Genomic DNA, 19,649 nt, shown 5'->3' with positions numbered 1-19,649 from the left:
GAAAGCTATAATATTCAGAATGTCAATGATGCATTGGTTTTCTGCACAAGAAATGTCATAACTTACAGCATTTTTAGGGTGATGCAGAGAACAAGTGTCCCTGGTTATTACAATCTATCTTTGCAAGAGAAATAGCAAGTAATAGAAAATAAATCAACTACTTCTGCAAGACTTTCTTCCCCAGCTCTCTATGGCTCTCCTCACAACATTTTAAAAACCTTCCATTGTAGAAACCATTCTTGCTTCATTAAAGTCTCCGTGGTTGACAGTGGCCTGTAAACTCCGGCTGCAAAACAACCGAGGGCAGCTGAGTCATGGGAGCTGGCATGCACTGTCCAAGGCAAGGCCATCGAAGGAGAGGGAAGGTCACTGCAGGTAAAAAGTAGCTAGAACAGAAGCTGGCAGGATGACGAATCCTCCTCTGCTGCTAAGGCGGGAGCCGGCCCATGAAACCAGACCCCAGAAACGGGCAGACTGAACGCGCTCGATTGCTGTCCAGGTTGCAGCTTCACAGCCTGGTTCAGCAGACAGTGGGAGACAGAACAAAAGAGGCTGGAGAATATTTTCTGATTTGACTCGTGGACGGTCAAGTAAAGAGGAAAGGGCAGATGAATGTTTTCCTTTCCCCTTGGGAACCCACCCCCCAATGGAGCCACCCCCTCTTTCGCCAGAGCTGCTGGGCTCTTTTCCAGAATGCTGTGGCTGCAGGACAGCGCAGAGTCGCTTCTAGTTAAACTGTCTCCATTCTTACTCATTCGTATCAGGTTAGGATCCGGGAGATCCCGACCCTGCCACAGAAGCTGGTTGGTGACCTGGGGCCAGTCACACACTCTCAGCCTAACCTCCCCTCACAGGGTTGTTGTGAGGATAAATGAAGGAAAATAGAACAATATAAGCTGCTTTGGCTTCCCACTGGGGAGAAAGGGGAAGTATAAATGAAGTAAATACATAAATATTCATGGGAGAAAGTAACATTTTGTTCAGCCTCATCTCTAATACGCCATATAGGAAGAGAACGAAGTGAGCTCATTTGAAATCAAGCTGGCCAGGAAATCTCTGAGTCAAAACCCCGAAGAAAGACAGTCAGAAGAAATCTGATACTGAAAATCACAAACAAGCTCAGAAGCAAGTTCCTCTCTTTGCGGCGGCTAAGAACGAACGGGGGGGGGGGGGGGCGCTCGATCCTCCGGTGGTCACGTGACTGTTTAGGCAGGAAAACGCTTTCTCTACGTGACCTAGAAGTGGCCCCTAACGGAGCTCTAAAGAAGCTATGTGGGATCGCACAGAAGAACAACGATGAATAAATAAAAATTGGGCGTCGGGGAGTAGAATCCATCCACAAAATACATTTTTATCCTGTCTTTCAGGGCAATACAGTTTTATGGGCACAGAATTTGTGTTTTCTTTGCATATTCCACAGACTAGTTTTGATACTGACTATGAACGACTCATGGAATACTTACAAGTGGCGGCCGAGCTTGCTTTGTATTACCTTGTATCTCCAGTGTCTTTTTTGAAAGCAAATCCTAAAATCGCAATCTTCTTGTCAGTGACGGTGTTAAACAAACTGTCAATGATCCGGGAAGCAAATCTCCTCCTCTGATAGTCATTCATGTCAATCACCTGCAATTACACAGGACACAAAGATGGGAGTGAAATTTCTGTTCAGTAGTAACACCATATTAATTAGTTTATTTATAGACCAACTTTCAACTAAAAGTCCTCAAGGCAGTTTTAACAATTATTGCATGATTTACCTAGTTATGAGAGGAGTTCATAAAAGACCAAATGTAAAAAAGGGGGCCAGGAAAATCTATGTAGAGCAGGTAATCAAGCGTAGGCAGATTTGCTTTTTTAGCAAGCTTCCTTCTGTCAAAGATAGCCAGTAATGATCTGATGGCAGTAGGATAGGTATTTACACATATGGAGCAGGACAGGTGTATGGATCATGGCATATAATACACAGCCTGATAGAGTTCCAAATAGCCAAATAAGCAATAATCCTTGAAAATGGTTTTCTCTGAGTTAATGAAAATTCAAAATATGTTCCTTTTAATAAGTCTAGTCCTCATAGCAGGAGGACAGCTTTCAGGATCTTTAGCCAAAGCTCTCCTTCATCCTCAGTCAACACACACTGGTGAAGCCCCATTTTCCTCCAAGAAGTCAGAAGACAGGAGCCACGGGAGCCTGAGCTGGTAGCCTCACTAGCTTCTTAGGAAGACTCCAGGTGCAGAAAAGCCTTGTGTCGTGTCACGTTAGGTACTACGTTGTCCCTGGGGAGGGTGGGCTGCTCAACAAGGGGGCTCCCCTCATATACCAGATCCAGAAAAGGAACGTCTAACCAAGGCCTCAGGATTCTGAATTCCACTTTGGGGTCCCAAGTGCATGAGAAGATGAAAAGGATAAGGTTTGGTTATCTGGGCCATTTTTGCTTAAACATCAAGGATCCATTCCTAATTAAATGTTTATATCAGAACAAAGACTGGTTTCAGAGCAGATATGTCTTTAAAATATTTTTAAAAATATATATACAAGGCACAACATTCAAACTTCTCTGTCCTCCCCTTGGCCCTGTCAAACTCCATGGTTTTCCTCCCCCACAAACCTACTCCTCCTCTTTAATATACAACATACACTCTGATCTCTCCCAACTCCACAGCAACTGATTTAGCCTTCATTCTCATGACAGCCAGGAAACATAAAAAGTAACAGGACACCTTGCTTTGCACATAAGCAGTGGGATTTTCTTCCACCAACAAATATCCCTGGGCACCCATCAAGCATCAGTGCCTGCAGATTTTGCAATTAAATTGAACAAGTAAAAATGTAGAATTTGCCTCTTTCTGTTGATGTATATGTATTACAGGGGATGATCAAGAATGGCACCAGAGCAAGTCAAAGGTCTGTACAGCAGGAATGGGAAATTGGCAGAAATTACATCTCCCATTTTGTCAGCAGAAAATTTAGTCTGGATGCAATGCACAATATTTTCCATATGTTTGTTAGGACTAGAGGTGGGCACAAACAGGAAAAAACCCGAACACGATGTTCATTGCCATCCACGAACAGGGAATCACGAAAAACTACGAACATGACCCTGTTCACGAACATGTTCGTGGTTGGCTGTTCGTGGGAGGGAGGGGGGAGACTTGGAAGGGAAGAAGCTTGCTCGTGAACAGCTGATTGGGCTGTTCGTGGCTTTTTTTGTTGTTTGTATTGCTGTTCATGCCCAACTCTAGTTAGGACCTAGACAGATCCAGACACAAGATGAGTCCCTTTCTCTTCTGGAAACCATGGCTCTTCAATACCCACAGGATATCCCTCTTGTGCAGGGGCTACGACAGACACCCCTAGTGGAAGGAACCCATCTACCCAATTGCTCACGGAAGCCTCTGGCTCTAATGGAGAAAGTCCATGCATCTGGGTGGGTCAAATATACACCTGGCTCTTCCCACTGGCTTCCAGCACTGACAGCAACACCTTGCAGAAATGGTCCACGCTCTTCCATTTGGGAAACCTGACCCTTAGAAGGAATCAGCAGGAGCTCATTTTCAACTGTACTGGGTTCCAGGGTCAGCACAGGAACTGGCCAGTGCAGCTGACTTACCGGACCAGGCTAATAAACCTTCAGGCTCACAAGCACAACGTCAGAGCAGTCCTAAATCCCGGGGGGTGGCTTATGTTGGAAAAGGATCCTCAGAATGTTTTTGCTGGACCCGCCTCCTGCTCCAGGGTGGCCACAGCCACACAGCCACTTCAGCACCCACTTGGGCTCTCTCTCGGCACTGTCTTGCCTTAGGGGCACAGCCAGCTAAGATCAGTCTCTGTTCAGAAATACCTTGTTCATTTCATTAGTGCCTTTTCCCGAATGTGGTAGTCAGGACTGGGTTGTAAGAAGCCCCCTCATAGCTATTAAAATCAATGAGATTTGGGGAATAGAGAACTAGTTATTGAATTTGATGCCTTCGGCTATGCAATTATGACAAGGTAATAGCTGGATTAATTATGAAGTAGCAGATGACTGGAAAAAGAAAATCTCATATAATCACTTAGGTATGCAAGGTATCTTAATATTTAGTACACAAAATGGATTTCATTTAGCTGTGATGTTACAGTTGTTTGGATATAGGTATTTATGATCTTACACACACACACACACACACACACACACACACACACACACACACACAATCAAAACTCAAAGCTCAATACAGAGGTTTGTAAAAAGGACTGAGGACTGTTTGCCTCTCCCCTTCATTCCTCATTAAAATGTTTTATTCTACTAAAAATGCAGGCAAGAAATGAGAAAAGGGGAAGAATAATTGTACAAAAGCAGTTTTACACCTTCCTAAGTCTATTGAAGCCAATGGGCTTGAGTATAATTTTGTTCAGAATGTAAATGTATCAGTGATGACTAATGGAGGACAGATTTCTCCAATATGAGTTCTTACCTGTTGCCAGTAACGAGCGACTTCTGGCAAATTCAAAGCCTCACAAAGATAAACCAAATTTAGAACATCTTTTTGAAAGCAGCTACCACCAAATCCTGGGGGAAAATAAACAAAAACTGTTACTCCACATGTAATCCATATCAGAAAAGTTTCTTTCCTTGCTTCTCTGCACATTAACTTAGATAACTGCAGCACACTTTGTGTGGGGCTTCCCCCAAGTGTGTTCTGAAACTTCAACTGGTGCAGAATGCAGCAACCAGAATGTTGAATGGAACGATTGCTAGAGACTTTCCCACTCCAGCCTTTGCCCATCTATACAGGATCCCAATTTGTTTCTGGGCACAATTCAAGGTGCTGGTGTTGACCTTGAAAACCCTGTCAGGTTTGGGACCAACACACCTGAAGGACCACCTTTTCCCTTGTGAACTACCCAACCGCACCAGTCATCTTTGGAGGCCCTGCTTCAGGTGCCCCCCACCTTGTCGGCTTAGACAGGTGGCAACTTGAGAGGGGGGTCTTTTGTTTTGTCTGGCATTTCCTCAGTTAACTCGCCTTCCTGCCCTGTTTTTAATTGTGATTTTTATGTTTTTAACAGTTAGCTGCCCTGGTGGCCCTGACGAGGGCAGAAAGGTGGAGCAGGGTTAGGGTTAGGTAAGAGTTCTGTGACTGGCCCGGGGTCGCCCAGGCACTTCCATGGCAGAGTGCGGAATTAGAACCACCAGCCACCTCCCCACCCCCACCAAGTCCCCGGGAGAGATCAGGGCCAGATTTATGTACAAGCTAAGTCAACTGAGTCAATTAAAAAGCAACAGTGCTGGAGTTCAGTGTTAGAATAATGCAATTTTTTAAAAGTAAAACTAAAGTAAGCCTCTTAAACTTGGTATGGTTTAGGGCCTCAGAATGTCTTAATTCATGCGAGATACCGTGCCCGTTTTAAAACAGAGGAGAAGAGAATGACGTGAGCCACTCTGGCTCCCCGTTGAGGAGAAAAGGGGAGTATAAACAAAGTAAATAAATATGCCAGAGCCCCATCCCCTTCGATCAAGAAGCAGCCCTGCTTCACCTGGGTCTCAGTGTAGCCGAATGAACTGCAGCAGAGCTCACACTGCCGTCCGGATGGGCAAACCAGTCGCTAGCAACCCCCCCCCCCCAAGTCCATTCCTCTGCACAGCGAAGCCACAGAGGTGAAGGGAACGAGAACAGCGGCGTTGCTTCTAAGAGGCTTCTCCTGCACCCACAATTGTGCTGACCTCATTTGCCAAAAGCTGGAAAATGTGCACGGTTAACTGGGACCGGACAGGAAAATACTGGGAAGGCGCAGCAGGCCTTCAAGGGTAAGTCAGAGACAGAATTCCACCAAGCTTATTAATAAAATGCCCACAGTCTAAACAGCTTCAAGGCAGCAACCAAACGGAGATCCTTTGTACAATTTACCAACACTGGCTTTCAGAAATTTATTTCCAATTCTTTGGTCCATTCCAATGGCTCTTGCTACCTCTTCGACATCAGCCCCAGTTGCTTCACAGAGAGCACTGATGGAATTGATGCTGCTAATTCTCTGGGCAAGGAAAGCATTCGCTGCCTGGAGATGAAGGGCACAGAAAACGGAATGAAGCTGTTACCCTCTGTTGGAATGAATAATGGACAAGACAAAACTGGAATATCGAAGGAGGTAAAAAAAATGCTATAAACTGGATCACTGGAGATAATTCACATATATTTGTAGCATACTTTCAGTGTGATGCCAAGGTTTGCTGCTCTGGCATGCAACTATTCCAAAAAGGAGAATCCCTCCCTCCCTCCGTTTCTTCGCTGCCATAGGACATTTTCCTAATACGGGAAGATATGCCCACTGCCATCTACGATCCACAATCCTCATTCCCAAGTACAGAAATTGGCAAGTGAGAATTCTGGGAATCTCAAATTTAATTTTAAGGAAATGAAAAGTAAGTTTCTAGCCTTTTAGCCTGTGGAGATAAACTTAATAGTAAGTTCACTCTGCTTGGTGAAAACAGGCAGCACTGAGCAGGATTTCAACATCTTGCAGAGCATTCTGCCTCCTCCCTAGGATTAGCAGCAGAATCAGTTACACAACGTAAGCATAGATACTGAATACAATTCCTTAGTTTGCATAATTCACACAGGCAGCAGTGTAACGGGAATATGGATTAGATCATAATATACCCTAGTTATGTAGATGTGAACCATATATAAACTTCAATGTAGTTTGTCAATAGGTTGCAAAACCACACAGATTTTTTTTTAATCGTTGACAACCAATTCAAAGTAAGTGGACAATGGTAGAAAATGGTTCTTTAATTGCTAGAATGGACCAGTCACGATCCGCTCACTTAACTTTCCTGTCACTTTCTAGTGATTTATGCCATTTACCTTGCACCTGTGACATAGCGTCACTTTCTGGCTAGGTAAAATGCCAAATGATTGAAAATCTAAAGAATCAGCTAAAGAATCAGCTAAATCTAAAACCATATCTATTTTTATATTGTTACCACGTGTGAAAGATTTTAGATTTTTCTATTTACAGCACATGCTAATTCTTAGAAAAGATGCTAATCCAGATAGCAGATCAGGGTTTTGTTGAAAGAAATCTCATATGTATTTGTGTGCTTATTAAAAAAACAATGCATTTCATAGTAAATCTGATTTTAAATGTATCTTAGATTTTTTGAGACATGTTAGGACTGGATCTTGTTGCCTGTGCCTGTTCATTACTTATAGGTTTTATTTTAATCATCTTTTATATTTTAGTATCTTGCTTTATTTAAAAGATTAGAGTTTAATAAAAAATAAGCTTTAAACTCCATTATTAGTAATAAGTAACAGGCTCTTCAAAGAGAAATCTCTGTATTTAAGGCTGTTCAGAACTGTTCAGAGTTAAAATAAATCTTGTAACTGGATCGTCTGGAAACTTTAATAAAATAATCAATTAATAATAACAACAACAATGTTCGATTTATATACCGCCCTTCAGGACAACTTAATGCCCACTCAGAGCAGCTTACAAAGTATGCTATTATTGTATTGTCGAAGGCTTTCACGGCCGGAGAACGATGGTTGTTGTGGGTTTTCCGGGCTGTATTGCCGTGGTCTTGGCATTGTAGTTCCTGACGTTTCGCCAGCAGCTGTGGCTGGCATCTTCAGAGGTGTAGCACCAAAGTCTTTTGGTGCTACACCTCTGAAGATGCCAGCCACAGCTGCTGGCGAAACGTCAGGAACTACAATGCCAAGACCACGGCAATACAGCCCGGAAAACCCACAACAACCATTATGCTATTATTGTCCCCACAACAAACACCCTGTGAGGTGGGTGGGGCTGAGAGAGCTCCAGAGAGCTATGACTAGCCCAAGGTCACCCAGCTGGCTTCAAGCGGAGGAGAGGGGAATCAAACCTGGCTCTCCAGATTAGAGTCCCACGTTCTTAACCACTACACCAAACTGGCTCTACAGCAGGATCTGTTTTCTTGACATAGAATTTTACACTTTTTAAGAAGCATTCCCTAGATTTGTCATTGAAAATGTTGCGTGTCTGTGCTAACTTGAATAAATATGTTGGATGTCAACCCATGGCGGCCTGAAATATTGCAATTACTGTAAAACGTTCCTAACTTGGAGTTTGCCTTCAACAAATTAAGAACCATCTTTTCAAATCATCAAGTAAAAAGATGTTATGAACAACAGAAGAAAGACTGGTAAAAGGCGAAAGATTTATGCGATCTGAAGAGAAACCAGAGTACAACAACAGAAGAAAATTTTTAATAAACATCCTTGGTCCTTCAGCAGTGATTACCACTTTTGACAAGCTTATTTCTGAAACCAAGAGGTCTACAAATTTTCCTTCAATGACAGGAAAAGATGGGTCTCTCAATACTAACGACAGCCATATCGATATTCTATGGCAACTTCTCAAGCCCCACTGTACACCTTTAACAGCAGAAAGGTTTTATTGAGAAAGAGATGTGAAATAGCTAACCGTGAGTTAATTTAAATAGATCCAGCTTTTCTAAATACATGCAATTTCTCCCACCCAAACAAATTAAGTTTGAAGAAAATTACTTCTGATGCATACAAGGAGCTAGGGATTAATTAGCAATATCAAACTGAACATATACTGCCGTAGGATTCCCCACCAGCACCGCTAAGTCTCGGGGTCAGAAGGTCTGCAGTCCATGAGCTGCTCTGACATGTCTACCCCCTCTTTGACGTCTTTTGGCTTAGCTACTATCTTCTGACCAGGATGCTGAGTGTTAAAGGGTACTTGGGAGACCACAGAATTAAAACCTCAAGCATATCCATTAAATTAAACTGTGTAATCATTAAACTCTTTAAGCCATGGATTTTGCAAGCGAAGAATCAGAGGGGCCATTTGATATCCTTTTGGTGGAAACAATCTAAACGACAACACTTGCTTCTTTGGAGTAGGCTTCCCGTAAAGATGGCAGAGGAATCAGGGGCAACTCTGTGCTGCTCCTACCTCTTCTGTGAGTTATGCACTGATTTGGACCTGCCTTCTGTGATGCAGCAGTAATTTGCCTTTATTCACCATTTTGTATTTTGTCTTGCTATCGACTTGAGATAAGTGGGCTTCTAATTTTCAGGTAATGGAAAAGATACAAAGACAGCCCCCTCCTTCCTCTCCTGGAGCTGGTGCTGAAGCTTAAGAAGAAATAATTTGTTGAAAAATAAGGAGTGTCATATATGCCTCCTGCATATCTTCCATGAATGTATATGGGCTCTGCCTCTGATCTCTGAGAGTATTACTAGCTGCAATGCTAGTAGGTGATCTCGCAAATGTTCACTTTCTCTTTCTCGCTCCACTAAGCCAGTGCCCTTGACTGCCAGCTGAAACTGGCTCAAAATGTATCCTGCTTGAGAACCAAAGATAAGTTCATCTTTCTCACTGTCTGCTCTAAAACAATGTCTCACTCCACCCCCCCCCCTCCCTTAATGGTCCTCTTTCCCTTGATGGGATTATTCCCTATAACTAACATTGCTAGCCCCGCATACGTCACTTCTGCCAATTTCAACTGTCTGAGCACCTTGTACTGAATGGATCTCTAATACAGTTACTTCAGCTGGAACCCCTGTGTGTTAACTGTGGAGGACTTGGGGATTTAACTGCCAGGGACTGACATGGGGCTTCAACTGGAAAAATAATCTGAGCAACTAAAACAATGGTTGTTGTGGGTTTTCCGGGCTGTATTGCCGTGGTCTTGGCATTGTAGTTTCTGATGTTTCGCCAGCAGCTGTGGCTGGCATCTTCACTTTTGGTGCTACACCTCTGAAGATGCCAGCCACAGCTGCTGGCGAAACGTCAGAAACTACAATGCCAAGACCACGGCAATACAGCCCGGAAAACCCACAACAACCATCGTTCTCCGGCCGTGAAAGCCTTCGACAATACATCAACTAAAACAACTTTCCACTAATAATACAGCAATTGATAAGTTGATTCAAAAACTTCAGGAGCCAACTGAGGCTCTTGGTATACGAGTGCAACACATGGAGACTAAAATTGCTGCCTTGGAAGACTGAACCCTCATTCATGAAACCGCTGCCTCAGCTTCACATGACGTTCTCTCTAACGGAAACACTTGCTTCTTAGATACAGGTGATGTTTTGCAATAGTGAGGCTTTTGGAGAATGAAGATTTACCACTCCTATGCTGACATTTTATACTTCCCTTACTATATTGACGAAAGCCATTTTAAACAGCACCAACCAGTTTGGAAAGTTCAGACGACCAGGTATTGGTTGTAAGGATTTTCTCTTTGGGCACCCACTGCTCGTAGATCGCACACAGAGCGCGAACGGCTTTCTGGCCCTCTGGAGTCTCATCTCCTCCAATCAGCACTCGGTCTGGATTCTTCAGGTCCTTAATTGCTGTACCTTCTGCTAAGAATTCTGGGTTAGACAGTACCTGCAAACAAAGGCCACAGAACAACTTGTAGCGCGTACGGGAGATCAATGTCCATCCGAGCCAAAACTGGCAGGCACCTTGTTACTATACCTGCAAATTTAAGTTGGGTTTGGTGTTGGCATCAAATATATGCCGGATGCTCTCTGCGGCGCGGACCGGAACAGTGCTTTTCTCAGTCACAATTTTATAACCATTTGAGTTTTGCACAATCCGCCTTGCACAGGCCTCAATGTATTTCAGATCTGCTGCACGGCCCTTTCCCATGCCGTAAGTCTTTGTTGGGGTGTTCACCTAACAACAGGTAAAGTTAAAAAAACAGTCCTTAGCGAGAAAAACCTACACGTGTCTCCTCCATCAGCTGTCACAGCAACATGTACAATTAAACTGTGGATAACCGTTTCTGACAAAAAGCCAGATTTCCCAGGCAGGCCTAGAGGACTAAATCTGTCCTGCAGGGATGTCAGGACTCACGCCTGCCGTTCAAGCGCTGAACCGGAGCTTGAGGGGTGGCCGGCCTGGACGCAGTTTGTGTGTATCCTCTAGGATGCGAACCAGGGGACGAACCCGCCAACCAGCAAAGAGGCCTCCGCTGCTCCAGGTCTGGCCCCCCCCCCAAAACCCTCATCCCCAGGCTCCGCCTCCTCCGTCCTGGTGATACCAGGGCCTGCACTCAAGCAGGTGGTGTGCTTCCTCTTCCTGAAGTTTTGCCGTAACAACAAGCACCTGTGGGCAGGATTGTCAACCCCTTCCAAGGGCTGTGCACGTGCCCAATTCATTTGAATGCAAGCATGTTTAAACTAGCCTGCTGCCAACAGTGAATTAAGAAGAGTTTTCAGGAAGCAAAAAAAAAAAAAAAAAAAAAAAAAAAGGTCTCCGTACAAAGAATCAGCCTGGTTTAAAATTGGTTGAAGTGGGCCTTGGTGCATTCTTGGTTCCCATTTATTTGAATGGAAAGATCCAACTGAAGAAAAACTGTCTTAGGAATTCCCCCAACAAAGAGAGATTTCTATTCCACTGGTCCATCCAACTGCTGGGTGACGGGGCAGATAAACAGAAAACAGACCCATCAATTGCTCCTTGTGGCTTCTATAAAAAGTCACTGGATTCATGCTGATTTTATGAAAAGAACCATTCACTACATTGATGCAACTTTGGAGTCTCTCTCCCTGAGACACCTCAGTGTGTGTTCGTCAAGTGTAGGAAGACGCAAGGTTAGCTGGGAAGCATAGTTTAAAAAGACAGAGATGGCAGAGATCGCTCCTCAGAGGGTTTGTTAATTTCATCTTCTCCTCCCTGAAGGCTCTGTCAGTTTCACCTCTCCAGTCTAAAACTGTGTGGGATCACAACCAGAGGGCAGTGAGAAATGGAAACAGGCTGGAGCTGCCTTCCAGAGCTGGGCTTGCACCTGGAGAGGTTATAATGGGCTGAAGTTTCCCTTCTGGCATCTCACAGGCCCTTCACACAGCTCCAGTGTACAGCAAAGCCTCTGCCCTGCCTCCGGCTCTGTCTTTTTAAACTACCCTTCCCGGCTAACACCGCATCTCCCGACACGTGCGCTTCACATGTCAGACGTCTCCTGTAGCGAGACTCTTGGTGTATCATCGAACTCTTGGTGAACCACAATCTTTATTCTGGGAGGACAGTTTCTACACTATTTTATTTATTTATTTAACTTATAATCCGCTCTCCCCGCAAGCAGGCTCAGAGCTGATAGCAACATTTAAAACCATTAAATCTTACAATTCAGCAGTAAAAAGAACAGCTCTAAAACTTTTCTATGGGTGGGAGGTGAGGGACAGCAGCGGTCCAACAGATGGAAAAGAAAAAAACTGGGAAGGGGTTACATTCCCCTTCCTCCCCAGCTGGCTGACCGAAAGGCTCATCCAAAACCCAGCCTTAACCATATGCCTGGCAGAACATCTCCATCTTGTAGGTCTGGCAAAAAGATAACAAATCTTGTTGAGCCTGCGAGTCAACAGACAGAGAGTTCTGCCAGGTTGGCGTCAGGACTGAAAAGGCCCTGGCTCTGGTCAAGGCCAGGTGAGCCTCTCTGAGGCCAGAGACCGCCAGCAAGTTTTTATCAGATGATCAAAGCACCCTCTGGGGAACATATGGGGAGAGGCAGTCCTGCAGATATGCTCATCCCAGTCCACTAAGGGCTTTATAGGTTAGAACCAAAACAGGATGCCAGAGCAGCTGCTGTAGAACTGGAGAGTTATATGCATCCTAAACACAGTATCCGTAAGGATGCGCGTGGCTGCATTCTGGACCCACTGTAATTTCCAGATTAGGCCCAAGGGAAGCCCTGCATAGAGCAAGTTACAGTAGTCCAATCTGGAGGTGATCATTGCCTGGATAACTCTCATGGGTCGAAAGGTAGGGGGAAAGCTGCCTGACATGCCACAGATGGAAAAGGGCAGACCGGGCAACCGCTGTGATCTGGGCCACCGTTGATAAGGAGGCCTCCAGAATCACTCCCAGACCCTTAACGGTTGGAAATGCAAAGTCTTGTGTACAGAGAAGGCAGAAGACACAGAAGACCCGCGGGGGCAGCAGGTCTGACAGTTAGACAGGCTACTTCCTGCTTCTGCCCAGAAGTCCCTCCTCCTCTCTCCCCGTTTTCTGAGGCAGTTAGTGTCTATTCTGTTTCTCTCAGCTTTCTATCAAAGTTGTAGTTCCTGAATAAACTCTCTTCTTTCTCTCCTTAATCAGACTCAAGATCATTCCTAAGATATACCAGACCCTACACAAACTACCAGTACAGGCATAAGTAACATCCCACGGAGGGTCGGGGGTCGGATCCCGGAACCCAATGACCCCAGCCCAAGCGCAGGTCCTCAGTCTTCACAGGATTCCGTTTTAGTCAGCTCTGTTCCAACCATCCAGGCACTGCCTCCAAAGCTCTAGCCCCAAGGCGTCTGTCAGGACCTTGCCAGGAACATTCACAAAAGACTCCACGGCAGGGGGGGAGGCATTATATGAGGTTTTATTGCAAAAATTCCAGTTCATGGTATAATGAAGACTTTGTTAGGAATGACAGTTTTAGACACAAATACATAAAGCACCAGCCCCTCCCTTGGGGGTGGGACTGTCTGTGAGAACTGCAAGCGTCAAGGTCAGAACTCAGCAGCAGCAGCTCCCCGTACAAACATCCTCGACTAGAAAGAAACCTGTTGCTATTCTCTGAGTTACCACCGGGGGGAGGGAATGAGGATGCCAAACTCCAGGCAGGAGCCACTCCCGACAGCATTGGGGGCACAAAGGGGCTGGCTGTCCATCAACAGACACAACTGGGTGTCATCCGTATACTGGTGACAGCCCAGTCTGAAACTTCGCACCAACTGGGTAAGGGGGCCCATATAGACGTTAAACATCGGGAAGAGTATCACCCCGAGGGACACCACACACAAACGGATGTTGTGATAATTTCTCCCCTAGTGCCACCCTCTGTCCCCAACCACGGAGAAAAGAGACGAACCACTGCAAGGCTGTAAGATCCAATAGCACTAGCAGCGCCAATTCACCTTGATCCAGATGTCTACGAAGATTGCCTGTGGGGGCGACCAGCACTATCTCCATCCCTCAGCCCGGCTGGAAACTGGACTGGAATGGGTCCAGGACAGAGGAATCCTTCAGGAAAACCTGTAGCTGTTTCGACAACGCCCGCTCAATCACCTTGCCCAGAAATGGGAGGTTCGAAACTGGGTGGTAACTGGCTGGGTTGGTGGGGTCCAAAGATGGATTTTGCAGGAGAGTTCTCACCAGGGCTCCTTAATGCTCCAGGAAAATTTCTGGAGCTCAAGGACAAGAAGGTTCTCCCCCGCCCCATATCAACTAACTTTAAAAGCACAGTACAGAGATATGGAATGGCTCGGTGCCCTTCTAACCTGCGTCCCATCCTGAGAGACGCTGGTGATGGAGCTAGGAAAAAGAACCTTCCTTCGACACTGATGCTGTGCAATGCCAGGTCCATAAACAATGAGACCGCAATGCTGCAAGATCTCTTTGCAGTGAGTGATGTGGATCTGGTATGCGTGACCGAAACCTGGGTGAGGGAGGGTGAAACAGTTGCCCTGGGAGAACTGACCCCCCCCCCAGGATATTTGGGCCTCCATCAGTCCCGAATAGGAGGTCGGGGGGGGAGGGGTGGCAATCCTTTCCCGAGAGTCTCTCTCTTTCAGGCCACTCCCCGCCCCTGAGATCTCTGGCACTGAATGTCTAGGCCTGGTGTGGGGTGCCAAGGAGAGTTTGGCTATCTGTCTGGTGTACCGACCACCTAGCGCACCAGCAGATACCCTGTCGCACCTGCTAGAGGTGATAGCGGGGTGGGCCTTGGAGTACTCCAGACTGATGGTGCTAGGGGACTTCAACATTCATGTCAATCATGCCTCCTATGTGCAGGCTGCGGACCTGGCGTCTTCCATGGCAGCACTGGGGCTCTCACAATTTGTGTCAAGCCCTACACATCAAGCAGGCCACACACTAGATTTGATCTTTGGGATGTGGTTAAATGTAGATCTGGAAGTGGTAGAACCGGTGCCATGGTCAGACCACTCGGTCCTGAAGGCTCATCTGGGGATACCACCAGCCCCTCACATAGGCGGTGAGCTGATTTATGCTCGCCCGCAGAGACTTATGGACCCGACTGGGTTCCAGAATGCTTTATGGGATCCAATGCTCCATGGCCATTTGTTAGATGAGCTGGTGGAGGACTGGTAGAGCCAGCTCTCTGAAGCCATTGACAAAATCCCCCCCCCCATCGCCCTCTTTGCCCCCATGCAAGACAGGCTCCCTGGTATACAGAGGAGCTCCGACGGAAGAAGCAGGAACTAAGACGGCTTGAGCGAGTGTGGCGACAATCTCGGGACAAAGAGGCAAGATCATCTTACAGGACGTTTATGAGAAGGGGTTGAAGGCTGTGAAGACTTTTATGCAGCCTCCATCGTGTCAGCTAGCTCACGCTGATTGTTTAATGTGGTTTGGTCATTGGTCTCCTTGCCAGAGGAAGGCCGTCAAATTTTGAATTCGGATATTAGCTGTGAGGCTTTTGGGAGCTTTTTTACTGATAAAATCTTGTCTCTCTGCCACAACTTGCCAGCCACAGTTGATTCAGTGAATGAGCTGGAGACCCCTTGGCCGTCTTCAGGGCCAATATTTGATCATTTCAGCCCACTCTTTGCAGAGGAGATTGACAGGGCCCTGCAATCAGTTAGCCTACCACATGTCCCTTGGACCCATGCCCATCGTGGCTGGTAAAGGCCAGTGCCGAGGGGCTGCGGTCCTCACTGGAAGCCATTGTTAACCTATCCTCAGGCTCCGAGATGTATTCCTGTACAGTGAAGCCAGTCTGTTTCTCTGATCCTGAACTCCATTTTAAGTATGGAAAGTACCAGAATATTATGTTTTACTGGAAACATTCCAAATGAAATGTTCTCTGAACAGGGAAGAACGAGTGATGTTTGCTTTTGCGATGTTTGCATTAGCTTCTGTGGACTAAGGTGAAATCAATAATGGAAAGAAGGCCAGATTCGGTCAAAGATGTCACAGAACCTAGGAGAAGAGAAGGGAGGGGGGCTGACGGATAACAAACGCAGAGGCTTATTTCAAACGGACAACTTTTTTCCTTTTTCTGACTCTTAAGATTCAAAGACGTTAAAACACAGTAACTTTCACATCTACTCTTATGACTGGAGAAGGAAACACTGTACACACACTAGCAATCATGAGAACACAGTTAAAGAGAGGGAAAAGAGCAAAATCCACAGCAAGAGAGATTCTTTTAAGAGCTTCTTTTGGTTTTAAGAGGAAACTCTAACAGTCCAACTGACAGAAATGCTAGTCCAAGTCACTTAGGAACACTGCCTTAACTATAACATCACGCTGACACTAACCATATGATTGTTTGGCTGGAAACACATATACATGTATGCATATATGCATATATTCGCAGCTTAATCAATCTCATTATAGCTCAACATGAAATAACTCAGCAATCACTATACATATATCAATCACATAGGCCTTAATCATAAGGAACTAAGGATATACTGAACCAAACAAAATGGAGTCTAAATGAAACTTGGAATGGAAACGTGGCAATAAGTTAAAATCTAGGGGATTTTTGCTGATACATGATATTCATATGAGTAATGATAACAAATATTGAGGGATCAGAATGACCTGACCGTTTTACAGATGTCACGATCTCAGTGCAAATTCTGCAAATGTTACAATTTTTAGGTGATTTCCAGTGCCAGGAATGACTCTGAGGAATCTCATTGGTGAATTTGAATGGGATGATGTAGGCCAAAATCGTATAAAAATGAGCAGAAAAACCATGGAGTCTAAGAAGCTAGGAGGAGAGAAAGGAAGGAATACCTCCTTGCTATCTCTCTCCTTTCCCTTTCAGATTGGCAAAGCGCTCTCTCATTCTTTCCATCAACGAGAATCTCTGGGACATCTCCAGGATTGGTAAGATAATTTACTATGCCTTATTCTGATTGTATTGTTAATTAAGCTATTGTAATGCTAAGACCATGCTGTACCATGATTCTCAAAGTTTCTGTAATCTATGCAAAATGATTTAAATAAACCTTACTGAAATTCATGTCCAGGCCTGTGTTGTATCCTTGCTCTCTCTCTTCATTTGGGAAAAATCTGGCTCAGTTGAAGATCTGTTAAAGATCCCTCCTTTCGCATAGTAAACTGTTGGCTAAAGGCAAAGCTAACAGATTTGGTGGAGAATGCGGGCATATCTTTGAAGTGACAGAGAAACCCAGGGGAAAAGAGAGCAAACGATTGTGCAGCGATAAAAATTTAACCATTAGTGCAACATGGGGAATAAGACATCCGTTGAACCAGAGTCACAGAAAGCTAAATCATTTACCTGGAAAAAGAAAGGCAAGAACGTAAATAAGGATCCGCTGCAGAAATGGGTAGAGAAAAAAGGGAAACTTGACATTTTGAAACCTGAAATGCTCCAGGGAGAAAATCCTTCGGACGCTGCAAGTTTAACCTTTAAAGAACTGAAAAGCTTGACCAAAAACAAAAAGCAGTTAGATAAATTCGGAGTATGGACACTGTGGTTAACTCTTCAAGAGCACAATAATAAACTTCAAGAGTGTAAAACTAAAATAAGTGATCAAGAGCACCTAATTGAGGACTTGAAAGACAAACAGGATTTAAGCAAAACCCAGTATCTTGATAGAGTGGCTCAAAATTTACAGAACTCCGCAGCCTTAAGGCAAAAGGAGGCAGACTGCCAAATCTGGAAGGACATGGCAGAACAAGCGGAAAAAAGAGTGTCTGCTCTAACAAATAAAATAGCAGAGACTCAAGCAGCAATTCGTGTGATAACAGGACACAAGCCACCTATGGAAGGACAGGAGCATAAGAAATGCCGGGAACATATGCAGAAACTGAAAAATGCTTTAGCTGCAAAAAGGGGATTGATTTCTGCAGTTGTAGAAGGGTTGGATTCTTTCCCAGAATGTGACCCGAACCTTGTAGATTGTGAGGAAGATGTCTGGGAAGTAGTCCAGAACATCTGTAATGAAAACACACAAGCAGTACTAGAGGAGCTGAGAGAAGACTGTGATACTGAAGTTCCATACCCAGTAAAGCCCGTATTCAGAAGATCAGTCCGCACACAGCGGAACGGTGGCCAAGCCACATTTGATCAAATAGACGAGGTAGACCCAATGAAATTTAATGAATTACAAGCAGCAGCAAAGAAGTTTGGCCCTTTAAATGCTGAAACAGTTTTGTCATGGCTTTTTGAGGCCAATCGTCACCCAGAGTTTGCCCTAGAGGACATAAAGCGAATTGCTAGACAGTCTTCAGACCCGGAGACTTGGGCAACTATCCAACTTCATGCAACTAATGGAGTTCAAAGTGTGGGAGGATTTTTTGCCAGCTGTGTAAAAGCATTAATGCCTGGCAGAAGCATTTCAAAGGCATATTACCAGGAGGAACAAAAACCAGATGAATCACCTGAGATATACATACAACGTAAGGAAATTTTGGGAATTGCTAGTGACCTTGTCTGCCTGCCACGCAGCCAACCCGACTTTGATACGGTAGAATTTAAACGGGAATTGGTAGATGGCTTGAATGTTCAGACAAAAATGATTTTAGGACCAATTGTTGTTGGACCCATGACTTATCCAGAGCTCCTGGAAAGGATAAAAAATGCAGGAAACTTGTTTAGGGAAAGCAGGAAGGTAGAAAACAAAAAAAGAAAAGACAAACATGGGGTCTTGCATAATGTAACTTTCTCTAACAATGGACCTTGGAATCGTGCACCAGACGCACAGCAACGTAATTTCAGGGCCAGTCCACCTCGAAACAATTACACAAACACCTCAGGAGGTAACTTCAGACCTAACACCGCATGGGTTAGTCCTAGAGGGGGAAGAAATGCACCACCTAGGAGGTTTCAAGAGGATTCAGGGGTGTAAAACTGGGAATGCCCTCCAAGACCACCTAGACGGGATTGGAATGAAGGAATTAGATCTGGGATATGGGAAAAATTGATGGAAGCTGGAGAACTAAGAGAAAAATGGGTCAGGAAACCCACTACTGAACTGATTAAAGGTTTGGCAGAAATAATAAAACAGCAAGAGGATGCAGCTTGTGCATTGGCACAAAACCAGGCAGCACCACAAGCATGTGCAAGAGTCCTGAAAGGTAAGAGTCCTCTTTCTTCTATGCCCAAGGATTCTATCCCTTCTACCTCTAAGCAGCAATAGGGGGGCCCTCTCCAGGAGTACCCCAAACGAATTGTAGATTTGACATATGATCGTTGGGGAAGACCCATTTTGGAGGCAAGACTGGGGAAGGGGGAGAAACAGCCTCTTTCTATCTTGTTAGATACGGGAGCATCTGTCAACATTTTAAGCCCTGAACATGCGCTTAAAGGTTTGTCAGCGAAAGAAACAACCCAAGTGCAGTTGACAGGATTTGCAGGACATGATTCTTCTGCTAAAGTAATGAATCTTTGTCCCATTCAGATAGGATCTTTGCAAACTGAGATAGAATTTTGTGTAGCTAACAATCAGGAATGTGGAATCATTGGAAACCCATTTTTAAAAGAGCACCAGTTGGTGATAGACTTGTCCAATGATTGCCTGTGGCAGATACCTGATGGGGGGGACATCTCTCTTCCCATTTATTCAGTACAGAAAGGAAGTGCTTTAAAGAAACCTCAGGAAATAAAACCTCGAGGGAAAGAGGAACGGATGAAAGAATTCCCTCAGCTG

General features: G+C 44.9%; 1 protein-coding gene across 4 annotated transcripts in view; it reads right to left on the bottom strand.

Moving 5' to 3' along the window:
• UGDH (UDP-glucose 6-dehydrogenase) overlaps positions 1 to 19,649 on the bottom strand; it is a 48,538-nt gene that overhangs the window by 12,282 nt on the left and 16,607 nt on the right. For all 4 annotated transcript variants that reach the window (XR_008597784.1, XM_054990667.1, XM_054990666.1 and 1 more), the window contains exons 4-8: positions 10,480 to 10,680; positions 10,192 to 10,389; positions 5,886 to 6,033; positions 4,452 to 4,546; positions 1,493 to 1,623 (exon numbers count right to left, since the gene is read on the bottom strand). Coding sequence is in view for 3 of the 4 variants with exons in the window: in XM_054990667.1 (XP_054846642.1) it covers positions 1,493 to 1,623; positions 4,452 to 4,546; positions 5,886 to 6,033; positions 10,192 to 10,389; positions 10,480 to 10,680 (773 nt within the window). In the remaining variant the exon portion in view is untranslated. The remainder of the gene's footprint in view (positions 1 to 1,492; positions 1,624 to 4,451; positions 4,547 to 5,885; positions 6,034 to 10,191; positions 10,390 to 10,479; positions 10,681 to 19,649) is intronic.

This window comes from Eublepharis macularius, chromosome 10 (genome assembly GCF_028583425.1).
Source record: "Eublepharis macularius isolate TG4126 chromosome 10, MPM_Emac_v1.0, whole genome shotgun sequence".
NCBI lineage: Eukaryota > Metazoa > Chordata > Lepidosauria > Squamata > Eublepharidae > Eublepharis > Eublepharis macularius.
This window is presented reverse-complemented; position numbering and strand designations above follow the sequence as displayed.